Source organism: Leptonotus elevatus, chromosome 13 (assembly GCF_054856555.1).
Source record: "Leptonotus elevatus isolate MCC_2025b chromosome 13, RoL_Lele_1.0, whole genome shotgun sequence".
Taxonomy (NCBI): Eukaryota; Metazoa; Chordata; class Actinopteri; order Syngnathiformes; family Syngnathidae; genus Leptonotus; species Leptonotus elevatus.
The window spans coordinates 20,581,098-20,596,503 of record NC_141251.1 but is presented as its reverse complement, the minus strand read 5'-3'; the positions used below and the strand labels follow the sequence as shown (position 1 = coordinate 20,596,503).

Genomic DNA, 15,406 nt, shown 5'->3' with positions numbered 1-15,406 from the left:
TAGGCCAAAGGTGGCACTAGTAGTGGAAAAACATTTATAGTAAGACAATCATTCTACTAGTGCACCCTAGTAGGTACTGTGAAGGTTTATATTACCTGATGCGCAAAATTTAAGCCTGGAATGGACTGGTGGTTGTGTAAATTCCTTATGGCCAGCACACCCTTGCTGTAAAGAACATACAACTGCATTAATGTGACATGAGAGATGATAACTATAGTATTTATTTTAAATTTGCATACATAAATTGGATAAATGCAACAATCAAGCAAAATAGAATAACTCAGTTGCCGCCCTCCAATGGTTGGTACACTGCAACATGTGTCCTCATTTTCCCCTTCTATAATCATTAACCACATACTGATTGGTTTGATGTTTATAAGAGGGTAACAAACAAGTGATTTATTGCACAATTTAAAAGCATAAAGGACAACCAAATACATTCAGACACTACCCTCCCCTTTCTGGCCTCCTATTCTCTGGGCACAAACTTTAATTTCACTGGCTTGATTGGCTGGAACTTCCAGTCAAACTCCAGTGGAAGCTTAAAAAACAAACAAAAGAGATGGGCATTAGGGGCATGGAAAGCAACTCCACTGACATGACTGTCCGTTTCTTACAATGGTGTCCTTGCACGTCTCCACGTTGTATTTCTGAAGTAGGCGGACCAGGACCATTTTCACGGTGAGGAGAGCGTAGCGCATCCCCACACAGTTGCGAGGGCCCAGACCAAAGGGCATGTAGGCGTAGGGGTTCACCTCTTCGCCACTGTCTTTTCTGAACCTGGAATGTCAAGCCAAGAGACGATATAGACGTTTCCAAGACATTAAAAGCAATTGTGTCGTTATTTGAGGGGGTATTGCAAGTAATTCCAGATCTGGAAAGCCCTCATAGAGCACTTCAATTTGAGGTATGACATGATATGGTTTGTTACGTGTTCATTTTTTTTTTTTACCTTAGTGGAAAATGTTTGACTAGCAGACCTCTTTAGGATTATTATTTTGTTGTCATATAACTACAGATCTGGTAATACGTACTATACAGATCTGTGTGGTTTACCTCTCTGGTCGGAAGTTATTGGGGTCCTTCCAATAGCGGGGGTCCTTGTGGACCACCGACACGGGAATGGTGACTAGGGTCCCCTCCGGAATGGTGAGACCGCCGACCTCGATGGTCTTTTTGCACATGCGCTCCAGTCGAGGCGCCGGCGGAATGATGCGCATTGACTCGTTAATCACGTTGTCCACGTACTCCATACCCTGCAATGTCTCGTATGAAATTGAACCCTTGGGGGAGGTAAAGAAGACACATGATGATTCATCCATCCATGTCCTCAATTGATACATTGCAAGATATACCACAATAGCCTATTTGGACACTTTGATATGTATCATTTTTCAAACAATGAACACATGTATATAGCCTTCAAAAAAGGTGGTTTTAATTAATTAAAATGAGGGGTATGGGTGTCAAAATCAGCGCGTTAATTTTGAGTTAATTTAAAGTTCCTTTAACACCACTCATTTTCTTTACGCGCGATTAATGACCGCCCCTTACTTGAAAGCCTGTACTGGGGGAATTCCAGTCAAAATTTAGCAGTAATAAATTTAACATGCATATGCATATATTTTTGGAGACTGGGGTCAAGTTGTATTTTACAATGTTAAAAATGTGCAGAATTTAGTTACTTCTTGTTAGAGATTAGATAGCTCTTAATATGAAAAAAAAATGCAACCGTCTAAGAAATGCAATTATTAGTGGCAGAAATCTGACCTAAACACAAATCAATATCACACTCGTTTTTTACAGTAAAGTACATCTTTTAAAATTGTAACTCAATTTTATGAATTATTATGAAATTACTGTATCAATGACTAAAAGATACAACCATATTTATATTAGTTTGGCATCCCCCTTCATTTATGTTAACAAGAGTATGAAAACAGAAAAAAATACTCTATTGTACATTTTGTTGTATATTTAGAATAGATATAAAATTTGAGATTAATCGTGAGTTAACTATTAAAGTCATGCGATTAATTAAGATTAAAAAAGTAAAATAAATATTAATACAATTAGGATTTAAAAAAATCTTTACATTACAAGAATAACACTAAAGTTGTGGGAAAAGGTTAACAGAATAATGTAGTAATATGTAAAATAATAATATTAATGTTAGTCATAAAATTTCTAAAAAAAATGTTGTAAAGATTAGAATAAGGTCATATAGTTGAAAAATTAAGTTGTCAATTTGCTGGAAAAAATAAGTTTCAAAATTAGGATACTAAAAATTATAAAGCTATGAGAAACTCGAATAATCTTAATGTTGTGAGAATTAAGTTCAGGGTTTTTCTTGTGTACAAAATTGACAGGCGGCCACCTCCACCTTATTTGCTCGCCACCTCCAGCCTGAGTGACTGATAATGAATGAATGCTTTAACATGATAATAGTCATATTCTTATTGGAACTATTATTCTTGAAAGATGGAATTATTATATGGTGCCTGTAAAAAATGAAAAGGAGTCAGTTGAATTTACAGAATACATGCATGTCATGGCAAATGGTCAGGATTAGGGATGTTCGATAGCACTGTTTTCCCGACCGATACGCAACTCTTGAGTAGTTACCGCTAGTAAATAGAATTCTCTACGGACCCCACCCATAAATGATAGATGATTTTAAAGAAAGACCTATATACCCCGATATATTATTTTTTCCTTGAAATTGCATGAAGTTAATGGCAACTTTGTATTCATATAATTTCTAATTTCTTGTCCCTGGTCGTAAAACGGCCGCAGAAGAGCGGCTGATAAAGGTATCGGTTACCGCCGTGAGTACTTAAAATAAGGTATTGGCACCGATACGATACCTGGTATCAGTAGTCACCCATCATAGTCAGGATGATACTACCTCTACCTCAATTTAAGCCAGGAAAAACCCAGAGTTGTAAAACTTTGAGAATAATTAGAGTACTGTACATCTTTGGGAACGTTAGCATCAATTTCCTCTTGCAGGGTCCTCATGGCTTCCGGGTGGGTGACAATGTTGTACAGGATGTACGTGAGAGTGGTGGCGGTGGTCTCAAAGCCACCAAAGATGAAAATGAACGCTTGCGACAGGATCTCCCTTTCCGTCAAACCTACAGCCAACAAAAGTCACGTTTGGCCGTCCATGTGAACACATTCAAACCTCAAAGTCAATGCAAATTTTTGGATGAGATGTACCTTTGCTCGGCTGCTCCAGTTCATTCTTTACAACCGAATCTGGTATTTCGTGCTGGATCAGCACCTGCAGGAAGTCTGCGTGACTCTGTAGAAACATGTTATTGATTATTTCTGAATATCTATCTGGCAAACGATATCAATGTATTGCTAGAGCCAGCGTCATTTGTTATCAGGAAGGTCAAAAGTTCAGTTTTTAATCATTTTGGATTATATAATTTATAAATTATAGGGTAGGGCGCAATGTCAATGGGGCCCAGTTATGTGAACCACAACACCACCAAACTTACAAGGATTAAGTCATAATGTTATGATAAAAAAAGTTGTTTACCGTCTGCTCTGTGTGATGCTGGTCCTTAAACCTCTTAATGATGTCAAAGAAAAAGTTGGTGCTGGCTTTGGGCATAAAGTCCAAGTTCAGCAACTTGCACAGCTTGCTAACAGCGGGGAAAAGCACTGCAAGAGGGGAGCATGGGAAATATTAGATATTCATACACTGGAAAGTTAATCACTAGAATTGTGTACTCATACGTAGTAACATTATGGGCCATAATTTGAAGTTCATAATTTTCTTCAGGTGAAGAACGAGGGGGTCATCTGGCCGGTTGATGGAGTCGGTGTCCACGCTAAAGGAGGCGCTGGTCACTACGTCCAAACTGTATGGTCCGAAGAATCTGCAGCACCCATTGGTTTAGTGATCAAGTAACAATTTGACAGAAAAAAATGATGTAACATTCAGAGAATAAGCTGTAAATGCACAACAATGCATATATAAAGAAAGCTAAGTTGGATAGTTTGAGAAAAATGTCATATTTTGAAAAAAACAAAAACAAATACTTTTTATTGCGCGGGTAAGATAGTTAACTTGCGAGAACAGTCGTTAAAAGAAAAAAGCCAGTGATACAATGTCATTGGAAAAGAAAAAAAGAAGAAAAAATAATAATCTATATGCCGATGATATTTTACTTTATTTAGAAAAGCCTGCTATTTCGTTAGGGGAAGTATTTAACTTAATAACTAAATTCTCACAGTTATCAGATTATTCTATTAACTGGACAAAATCAACACTTCTACCTATTACAGAAAATTCATGGAACCCTGCAAGCCAGGACCCACACTACTCATTTCCTATAGGTAATTTAAAATACTTAGGCATAAAAATCTCACCTAAATTAACTGATTTAATTCATTTAAACTTTACTCCACTTCTGGATAGCATTTATAGTGACTTGGAGCGCTGGAATAATCTTCCTATTTCTCTAATAGGACGAATAGCCACTATTAAAATGAAAGTTTTACCCAAAATAAACTATTTTCTCTCAATGATTCCATTTAAACCTACGGCTAACTGGTTCCAGTTGTTGGACTCAGCCGTTACAAAATTTTACTGTAATTAAAAAAAGCAAAGATTAGTCTATCTACTCTTCAGAAAAATAAATCCAAAGGAGGTCTAGAGGCACCAAATTTTATGCACTACTATATAGCCAACCAGCTACAATATATTATTTTATGGGCACAACCCAATAGAGATACTAACTGTTGGCTGGAACTAGAACAGAAGGATTGTAATAACCTCAGTCTCCTAGATTTACTCTTTATTACAACATCGATTAAGCGACATAACTGTTTTAAAAATCCAATGATTTCCGCCACCCTGACTGCCTGGTGGAAGGCACTAGAAATTACAAAAGCCCAAGTGGAGCCCTGTGGGCTTTCTCCCCTATGGCATAACCCCGACTTTCAAATTAACAAACAATCGTTTTATTTGAGTGTGTGGGAGCAGAAAGGAATTACACATCTCCACCATCTCTTCTCAGATAATATGTTTATATGATATACATCCTTGCTCCAAAAATACAAAATAAAAAACGGAATTTTTTTACATTATTTGCAAATTAAAAGTATGATAAAGAAACAAATTCCAACACTTCAGGGTACGCTCCAACCGCCTGTTTTAGCTAAAGATATTACCAAGCTTTCTCCGACAACAACAAAAAAACTCTAAAAAATATATAAGTTACTTTCATATACTGATAAAACGTCTTTACCCATCTCGAAATGGGAAACAGACTTGTCTATAGCTCCGGAATCTGACTTTTGGATTCAAGTTTGTGAAAAAGTTTTTAAAATGACAAAACACACAAATTTACAACTTATCCAATATAAAATTATTCATAGAACATACATTACTCAATATATGATGAAGAAAATGGGACTCTCAGACTCCGACATTTGTCTCCACACTACAGACACTTATTTTCATGCTTTATGGTTATGTACTCCGGTTATGTGTTTCTGGACTAAAGTCTTAGAAAAACTTTCCGCTGTCTTGGACTGTAGGATACCATTCTCTCCAAACTTGTGTTTGCTAGGTGACTTAACAACAACTGACTTACCACATAAACAATTTCAATCTATACTTGAAGCCCTTACTATCGCAAAAAAAACAATTCTTGTTAACTGGAAAAATAAACAAACTCTGAATATCGACCAATGGTCTAACCTCCTCATAAATCACATTTTAATGGAAAAAATATCTGCCTCAAATAAAAACCAAATGTCAAAATTTAAAGAAACATGGTCTACGTATATAGAATTTTTTAACCTAAACCTGGTTACTTAATTCTGCCTGTTAGCGAGAGCCACAGCAGCGTGATAACTTGCATTGATGTTTCTGTATTTGGCAATGTGTAACTAATGGTTGTGTTTTTATAGTCAGGAACCCGGCTGCTGCCAGCGGGATCGAGCGGATTCGCCTCCAATGGGCACTAGGGGTTGATATTCGGATTCACGGCATGCCAGTGGGTTAATTCTGTGGGTGCTGTCCCCCCCTCGCTGGGCGTGGGCGGGTCTGCCCCTCTGTTGGCTGCTGGGTGGCGGCTGCGTCTTGGCCGTTCCCTGGGTCTCTTGGGGGGTGCTGCGTTGCGGGGCTCTCCCTGGTGTCTGGGGCGGCGCCGCTCCGGCGCGGTCCGTCGCTCTGGGCCCGGCGACGCGGTTCGGGGCCTGTGGGCCGCCGGGGTGCCCCGTGGTTCCCTCTCCCCTCCCCCTTCCTGCCCCTTGCTGCCTCTTCCTCCTCGCCTCTCCCCGCCCGTCCTCCGCCTCCCTGTCCCTTCTCCCTCGTCACCCTTCCTCCTCCTCTCCCCCTCTCTTTGCGGCCCTGCCGCTGCCCCCTGCCCTTCTTGTCGTCTCCTTCCCCCCTCCCTTCCCCCTCCCCGGTACGCCTTCCTTCCCCTCCCCTGGGCCGGGGGCTCCATCCATGGCCCGGGTCTCGGTGCTCCGGGGGCCGGCGGGGGTGGCTGGGGTTTGGTGTTGTGCCCGCCCCGCTCCGGTGGGCGTCCTGGCGCCTCGGACGGGCCCCAGTATCCGGGGGGCGAGCCCTATCGCCCCGCCGGGCTGGTCCCATATGCCCGCCGGGGTCCCGGTGGGGTGGGTGGGGGCTTGGTGGGCGGGTGCGCCTCCTGCCCCCGCCCGGTTGGGGGGGGCCCCGCTGGTCGCTCCTCTTAACTCACTACACTACACTAGGTTTGCACAATACACTTTTATAGACATATAGGGCACAAAACACACTTTGGGGGGGTGGGGTAGGGTGGAAACACCATCTTCACCCTACAACTCCCCTCCAATTTTAATGCACCACACAACTTGGGGGGAGGGGGGGCTTGTGGGGGTGCCATCGGTTGGGGACCGCGGTATAGAGCAGTGCTGCGGTCCCCTGTCCGTGTCCCCCGGGGGTCGTCCTTTGGCGCTGCCGCGGCCTGGGGGGCCCTGAGGTGTTGCGCTTGCTCTGTCCTGGCAGGGGTCGACGGCTCCCCTCTTTGGTGGAGATTTTCATGCATGCCAGATCCACCACACCAGCATCTATCGAAACTCAGACACAATCTGCTTCTTCCTCAGGTCATTGAATCGGTGGAGGCTGGTGTCTGTGGATCTCACTCGGCTTCGTCTGTCCTTCCTTCCTTTCCTCAGTCTCTCCTTCGGTCTCTTGAGGTCTCCCTGATTTATTTTTTATTTTTTGGATTTGTTGGAATTTTGATGTTTCTGGGGTGGGGGAAGAATTCTGGGGGGTGGCCCGGTGGGTGGTGTCTGGTCGGTGCTGGATTTCACTTTCCTTTGTTTTCTTTGGTCCCCTCGGGTCTCCTGACGGCGGTGTTCGGTTTAGGTGAACGGTATGGGATTTTTTCTAATAGGTTTTTGGTGAGCTAACAAATACACGCACGCACGCACGCATGCACATACAAAAATATATATATATATATATATGTATATATATACATATATATATATATATATATATATATATATGTATAAAAAAGAGCAATGATGATGACATTACCGAATGAACAATACTGAGCTCTTAGAAAAATAAAAAATAAAAGAAAGAAACAAAAAGAAAAAAAGAAAAAAAACTATGTCAGGACAATCAAGTTATAAAGTGGGTCAAATCAAACAATGGGTTTTTAATACACACTGTTTGATGTCCACAGATTCGTTCAGGTCCTTTTTGGCCAGACTCTCAACCAGTCGCTCCGTGGAACGAGTGACCAAGGAGAACACCTAAAAAAAAAAAAAAAAAGCATCCTTGTTAATTACAGTTAAGAAAAATGTGTTGTTGTTTTTTTTACACCTTAATATTTGCAAGTTTTACAGCTTTATTTTTCAAACTATAACTTTATTATCATAATTTTACTAATGCGTCGTAACTTTGCCTCTCACAACAATACGTACAATCGAAGTTTTAAGAAGTTTTTTCTTGAAATGTTATGACACAAATCATTACATTACATTTTTAATTTATATGTTGTACATATTATAAGTTTTAGTCACGCAACTTTTGAGTTTGTTCTCATAACAATGACTAAATTCATGTAATTTTAGAATGTCTTCCTGACATAATGGCTTTACTCTCACGTTACAATTTTTTGGGGTAGTACTGTGCCTTTTAGTCACATAACATTATTAATTCTCCCCAGTAATTTTATTTATAAAGTTATTGTCTTTCTTGTAATACTGTGGCGGTATTCTTGTAGCTTCACAACTTGATTCTCTTATAACATTACACATTTTAGTCTCCTAATGTGTATTTCCCCCCCGTACCTTTGTGACACAATTAATCCATAAAACAGTAATTTTACATATTTTTTGGGCTTAAATTTAGTGAATTTATATTCACAATATTGCAACTATCATAATTTCACACCTTTACTGCTGTATTCTATTATTTCCTTATTCTCGTAATTTTAAAGAAGAAATAACTTTATTCTTGTAAATTTACAAATGTACCTGAAACGGCACATTATTTTCATCGTGCAACCTTTTTCTTGTAATTTTACCTATTATATTATCACTTTTCATAACGATGAATATAACTCTGTTCTTTGTTGTAACATTATACATTTATTCTCATACAATGTATTTGTGTCTCATAGCAGCAATAAAATAGCAATGTAAAGTAATAATGTTCCTAAAGTAAATTCCTAACAACAATTACATAAAAAAGTCACAAAAATTAAGTAGTAAAGTTTTGTATCCAGTACGACATCATCCGTACCTGCTTCAGTCTCCCACTGGTGAAGCATGGTGACACGGAGCTTCGGATCCTTTTCCATTTTTCATCTTTCACGGTTGTGATAGCGTCAGCCAACGAGCCAAACACAAGGGTGTCCTATGAGGGAAATATAACACTGTCAAAATTACGCACATGCATAGTTTAAACATTAACATTTCAATTAAATATCATTAGAAGAAACAACTTAAATATTGATTTAATGATTGTAGCATTAAGAAAAACATTTTAATTGTAAAATTATTATTCCAAAACAAACAGATTTAATGCTAAACTGGCGTTTACTCGTTTAGATGTTTTTATGCCTTGGGCCAACTCTTAAGCTCTTTTTGTTTTCCTTTTCTTCTTTTTTTTTGTGGTGGTGGTGTTTTTTTGTCCGGACGTGGCTCACCCTGCGGTTAGTGAACGCAGTGTAGCAATCTTTCACCATCACCGCCTTGATGATTTCAGGATCTGTCACCATCAACACCGGAGTTCTGCCATCAAACAATCTACACGGAAATTTAGCATCATATTTCCGTCATTGTATATCCAATTAGTTAGTGTGATTATTTATCTAGTGGCATAAAAATGTGCTGCGTCAGAGTAGTTGTGTAACATCACTTACCTCCACACATCTCCATACTTGGTGTGACACTCCCAGTCAGCAGCAATCAAGCCCTACTTGGAATTCCGCCAGAAAGGATGTCAACAGATGAAGAGATTATATGGGTAAAAAAGCAGTAAATCGTATAATTTGCCACATTTCTTCCTCACCTTTCTAAAAATCCACATTGTGCCTGCGAAGGGAAGTGGCCTCGGTCCTGATATTCCCAACTTTTTGAAGTGTCCATAGGGCCACACACCATACCTACACGCACGCACGCACGCACGCACACCACTCAATAGATTTAAAAAAACATTATAATTTTTTTATTTTTTTATAAATAGTAGCATACTCACAGTAGAAGCAAAGCGAAAAACAGAACTACTAAAGTCAAAGTTGTGGTCGAAAAAAGTTCAAAGGAGAACATTGTACCCGTTGAGGAGTCCAATCCTGAATGCCAAAACAAGGAAGTGTAACGAACCACTGAACCCTTCTTAATGACACTGAGGCAGTTCCAACGATCACATGACGTCACTGAACTAAGGCAATCGTAAATTACATAAAAATAAATTAAATAATTTGCACTTAACCACCACATTCAATAAAATATTTCATTTATTATAATTTTGCAGCTTTAACTTTATAACTCAAAAAATTGAAACGCCGTATCGATTAGGTTGGAGCTCTCTGACTCGCCGTAAACACTTTCGTCACTGCTCTCCACTTTTGCCGTGTTTTGGGGAAGGTCTTTAAACTGTCTTAACGTCGCCTTTCTTCTTTGTTCTCGCAACCTTTTAACAGTTTCGCTCAAAAAGAAATGAGGTTAGTTACCAACATTGGACCTATGAATCCTAGCCTGAATGTCAAAACAAGGAAGGGTACGCGAACCATTGAAACCCTCATCTGAACGCACAATCAGGTTCAACTAATGTATTTACATGAAATAAAACTTTAACATATTATATGTTGTCACACTTGTGCTTATTATTGGGAGGATATATATATACACACAAACGGTTGCCACTTAAGTTTGAGGTTTCTGCCGTGCCGTAGAACAACCCGGAAGTAGATGTTCCAACTGATCTGAATATATGGCTGGATAGCCGATAGGCCAAGACTTTTGAAGTCGTGAAGGCCGCCTTATTGCTCCCCCCAAGAAACGTACTTAGTAGAAAGAGCATTATTTATGATGTTTTAAATTTGTTAAACATAAACAGGAGGACTTAAGACCTTTTACAACTTGCCTGAAACACATTTATACAGTATATGCTTAATGATGTTTGCAGGAGGAAATTTCTGTATTTTGTATTTATTAATTAAAATAATTATAACTTTAATTCAACAAAAGATGCCTCTGCCGAATCTACATTGTAATTTTGGGGTCTAGAGAACTGAGCGATAGAAGAAACTTGTTAAAATATAGTGACCAAACCGCCACAACCCCCCTATACAGTGCTCGCGAGATGGGAGGAGCAAAATGGCCGCTCTGTGACTTCAACGTCTTGCACGGGCGTGTATGGGTTATTGGCAATCCAGTCATATATACAGATCAGGGTTCGACCCCTACAGTTCTATATTTGTGATTTTGGGGCTTTTAAACTGTCTCTATCTCGCCATTTCTAATTTGTTCTCGGCTGTTGAACGCATTTCGCTTACTAAGAAGTGAGGTAAGGGGAATATATTGCTCGTTGCATGTTACAAAACAAAATCATCTTGCCTGACCTATTGTTTTGCTCGCGAGTCAGTTTGCATTCCGTGGGAGCAACAGCGTTTTATTGTGTTACTCAACTCAGTTGAATTGTGTTATGTTTCGTTTCCAATGCCCCTTGGCTCATTAAGTTATATTGTGATACATATACACATGCATTTAGATAAGAGGGAACAAAGAATGACAAGACTGCAACGTCTCACATGAAGGACTAGGTATATTTAGCTTACGCAGCTACCAGCGTACTTTTCAGCGCTCTTTGTAAATCGTTGTAGTGAAACAAGATAAACGTTGCTCCTGTTATGATTGTGGCTGTGATTTCTTTTAAGATTACAGAACAATTGAACATTGAATGTGCAAGAATCACGTTGAATCAAGTAAAGCAACCAGTGAGTGGAACGACTGTGCATGAGTTGAGTTGTGGCTGATGGCAGCGCACAGTGTGCATTCTGTTACAGCTGCAGACAAAATAAATATTTGATCGTTACAATTTAAACGATTGTTTGGATAGATTTAGGGCTGTAGCCATTCTTTTTTTTTTGTCCGCCCTGAGACTGGGAGGTCGTGGGTTCAATCCCCGACCGGGTCATACCAAAGACTATAAAATTGGGACCCGTTTTCCTCCCTGCTTGACACTCAGTGTTAGCGCTAGGACTGTTCTAGGTTGTTCCACTGAACTTAAAACGTGTGTGCGTGTGTGTGCGCCATCAGAGAAGAGACCGGCCACCATGTTCCTCACCCTGGCTCTGCTGCGTAAGGGCATCCCAGGCAAACAGTGGATCGGCAAGTACCGGCGTCCGCGGCCCGTCACGTGGCAGATGAAGCGCAACATGCTGAAGCATCTGGAGCGCGAGGCTGAGAACGAGTACTGGATCAGCCGACCCTACATGACGGTGGAGCAGGAGACAGGACACGCCGCAGAGCGCCGGGCGATAAACTGGCTGAACATCAAGGAGACCAAGTTCAATAATTTCCCCAAGCACAAGACCGTCACAGATCACCTCGCTCACCTCGGCATTTCCAAGAACTGGTCATCGTAACGCTTTGGTTTGGACACGGAAAGACATTTCAATATGTCGTTGTGGTGGAAAGCTGAACTGAAAATATTGTCTGTTTGAGCCATTAAAACAGAGAAAAGCATAGATGTGGCTCAATATTTCTAACTTGTTGTTAGGAATGTATGTACACCAGATATATATTATTGTCGTTTATATATAAAAAAAAATCATTTGGGAAAGCTACAACTGGATTTGTGAGTTCTGTTTTTTAAGTTGCCCATTTTTCTGGCTTCTTTTATATACCAGTGGAGCTAATTTACATAATACCGTGCACACACTTTTTCCACTAATGACTCTGCTACTGCATCATTCACTGTAAAATTAACCAAGAAAATCACATTCACTTATCAGAAAAAAAAAGAAAAATGGAGTGGTTGCAAACGGAAGGAAAAAGCCCAGAAAACAGGGATCCATCCATCCATCCGTTTTCGTTTAAGTTAAAAAAAACTTGAGCTAATAGGGATACTTCTCAATTTACAATAATTATCATTTGGGCTATTACAGTTTTCAGGGGTTCCTGATTGTGTACAAATGTAGTTGATGTGGTTTTCTTGCCATAATTTTGGAATCTTCCCTTTGGGTTAGATGCCATTATTCACGGTCGGACTCTGTCCCCGTCCGTCTTCCATCAATAACGGGGCTTTACTGTATTGCAATTCTTAATCTTTTGGGTTGTAACCACCTACGTGGGAGCTTCAAAATATTTCAACATAACTATGTTTTTAAATTTTGTTTTTTAGTAAGTTTGGGCCTAGACATGGAGATACGTCGCCAGGTGTTTGTTGCCATTCAAAAAGTCTTGATGGTTGTATTTCAAACCTCCTGTTATAGTGGGAAAATATCTTATCCTGTCCAAATACTTCTGGGCATAACTATAGAAATTATATAACTGAATGTGCTATGTGGGAACAGCAGACTCTGACTACCACTTCAAGGTAGATGTGTGAACATCTTCAGACTAAAGTTTGTTTCTTGAATTATTAACAACTGTTGTTCTGCTTCCTGTCCAGCACATTTCCAAACATTTTCTCGCTGGAAGGGCTTCATTTTTAATGAGTTTATCACCTTTTCGGTGCACTGAGCCTTGCTGGTTTCCATAGCAACCACCACAGTCCACTCTTCACACCTTAATATAGTCTGAGGGCCATACTAAAATGTATGAAATGATATGAAGATAATGCTTTTTTTGTGGGGGTGTTTTTTAAATCCAAAATACGTTCAACTGCAGATTATTCTTAAAACATTTGTAAAATCCCACATCATGATGACCACTTTTATGATGCGTATATCTTTATACAATAGTACACTGGTAAGTAATTTTTTCACTATCATCTACTCTACATGACTGTAGTGTTAAATGGCTTTAACATAGACACACTGATCAAAATATTAAGTCCATTTATACTTTTTGTACATTAAGATACAAGCTTAATCCATTCCAGCCTCTCCAATAAACCTACCAATTTGTTTTTGTGACGTGTTTTTAATAAGTAAAATAACACCCATATTTTACTTTTTAAAACATACAGTAATCCTGCAATTCAAAAGAATGTAAAGAATTAAACAGTTTGTGCGTAACAACTACTGATTTATTGTGGTTCCTTCGGATGTGTGCTTCTTGGCCATCGGGGGCAGTATAATACATTCATGTAGACAATCGACCATAGAGGACTTCTATCAAGTTTTTGCTCGCAAGTTAAAGCAAAAGCTCGGCCAAACAAATGCGCGTATCTCGAGGCACCACTACTTTTACTACCTAATGAAAATTCGCCCTAGAAAGCTCACTCAAGAGTGTGTGTACCCATTCATCCTGCAGGTGTCACTGTGGCACCTCATCCTCCTCCATGAGACGAGGGAGGGATGATGATGAGAAGGAGGAGGTGGAGGAAGCCCCCTCACAGTCGGGGAGGCCCCACCCCTTCCCCGCATCCAAGTCAGCATCTCACGCGTTCTCCTCCCTCCTCCTCCTCTTGGATGATGATGATGATGAGGAGCCGCCGCACCAGCGGGCTGAGGAGCCAGCAGCCGCCGCAAAAGCAGCACACACTCACCCGTACCGCGGCACCATGACGCCGGAGCACCGTGCGGAGCCTCGCCCGGAGGAGGCTGAGTGAAGCGGCAGGATGGCGGGGGGCCGCCGAGGACTTGTGGCCCCTCAGAATACTTTTTTGGAGAATATTGTCAGGCGCTCCAACGGTAAGACCAGCTTTCCCTCTCTGTCCGTGTGTGTGTTATGCGCACATGTGTGTGTGTACGTGCGTGTGTGTGTTCTGACTGTATTGATCCATTGAGTCCCAACTGATCCACTGCCATTGATTAATTAGGGACTCATTTTTGAGGGGGTTTGATGAGTAAAGTTACAATTTAAAGATGCTGCAAATTGGGAACAACCCCCCCCAAAAACAACCACCACACCCTGCCATTATGTATCATATCAAAACCACTTATTTCATATATATATATATATATATATATATAGCTAGATAATTAAATATAGAGAGGGGAAGTTAATGAAATTAAATTGCCATAGGAGCAAAATTGTTATACTTATATTTCTAATTTACGACAAAACATTCAAATAAATTTAAACATGTTGAGATGTTTTATGGCAAGTACAAATAACATATAGTCTAATGATGCTGCAGTATTTTGTACAATTTGTGCAAAGTGGTAAATGCGACATAATTGATTTCAGTTAACGTGCGTAATAACCAATCAATCAACTGCAGGCTCTTTAACTTCTGATGACATAAAAACCTCCCGCAGGATTGATTTGGACAGAAAAAAATTGATGGACCAGAGAAAGAAGAATATCACCTCTTGCAAAATTTAATTAGAGCAACTTTAATATGAGAAGCTCTTGGAATTCTCTCAGGAAGAGAGACTGTTCCTTTACTCTCTCCTATTAAAGCATTTTTAATTTCCTGCATAATTACACAAGAGCAACACAAGTCTCTGGTGTCTCTTATATGGCCAGTAATGCATATATGCTGCACGCCGTTAAACCATATGTGCATAAAAGTGCTAATCACTGGATTCTGAGGAAGTCTGTGGTAGAGGGGGCCCACGTATACCACACTGTTAAAAAGGTTGAACACATTTAATGGATCAGGGAGGAAAAATGACTCAACAATAATCATCTACAGACTTCTGATAATCGGGCCTTTCTTGACTTGAGTGAAGTTGAGGTAAAATGCACAAATTCGGCCCCATTATCGGTACGTGCGTACCCAACTTTAAATATTGAACAGGCAAAATCGTCCCAAATCACA

General features: G+C 40.1%; 3 protein-coding genes across 5 annotated transcripts in view; 2 read left to right on the top strand and 1 right to left on the bottom strand.

Annotated features, from left to right (window-relative positions):
- Positions 1-193: 193 nt before the first annotated feature.
- LOC147164156 (cytochrome P450 3A30-like) lies at positions 194-10,171 on the bottom strand. The gene is made up of 13 exons (XM_086092518.1): positions 9,725-10,171; positions 9,539-9,632; positions 9,390-9,442; positions 9,174-9,273; positions 8,768-8,881; positions 7,688-7,773; positions 3,751-3,893; positions 3,551-3,675; positions 3,223-3,307; positions 2,977-3,137; positions 1,057-1,283; positions 618-780; positions 194-541 (listed from the first exon to the last, which is right to left on the bottom strand). Exons 1-13 carry the CDS (start codon positions 9,964-9,966, stop codon positions 470-472), a joined length of 1,665 nt encoding a protein of 554 aa, XP_085948644.1. The 5' UTR covers positions 9,967-10,171; the 3' UTR covers positions 194-469.
- Positions 10,172-10,874: 703 nt separating this feature from the next.
- On the top strand, positions 10,875-12,218 carry mrpl57 (mitochondrial ribosomal protein L57). Its single transcript, XM_086093210.1, has 2 exons — positions 10,875-11,035; positions 11,788-12,218. The coding sequence occupies exon 2, from the start codon at positions 11,805-11,807 to the stop codon at positions 12,114-12,116; it is 312 nt and encodes a 103-aa protein (XP_085949336.1). The 5' UTR covers positions 10,875-11,035; positions 11,788-11,804; the 3' UTR covers positions 12,117-12,218.
- A 1,869-nt stretch (positions 12,219-14,087) lies between these two features.
- kcnh1a (potassium voltage-gated channel, subfamily H (eag-related), member 1a) overlaps positions 14,088-15,406 on the top strand; it is a 40,041-nt gene continuing 38,722 nt past the window's right edge. For 2 of the 3 annotated variants that reach the window (XM_086092973.1, XM_086092972.1), the window contains exon 1: positions 14,091-14,330. In XM_086092973.1, the coding sequence (XP_085949099.1) occupies positions 14,258-14,330 (73 nt within the window). In that variant the 5' untranslated portion in view covers positions 14,091-14,257. Of the gene's footprint in view, positions 14,331-15,406 lie in introns of all 3 variants that reach the window. The other variant, XM_086092974.1, reaches the window with a different exon arrangement.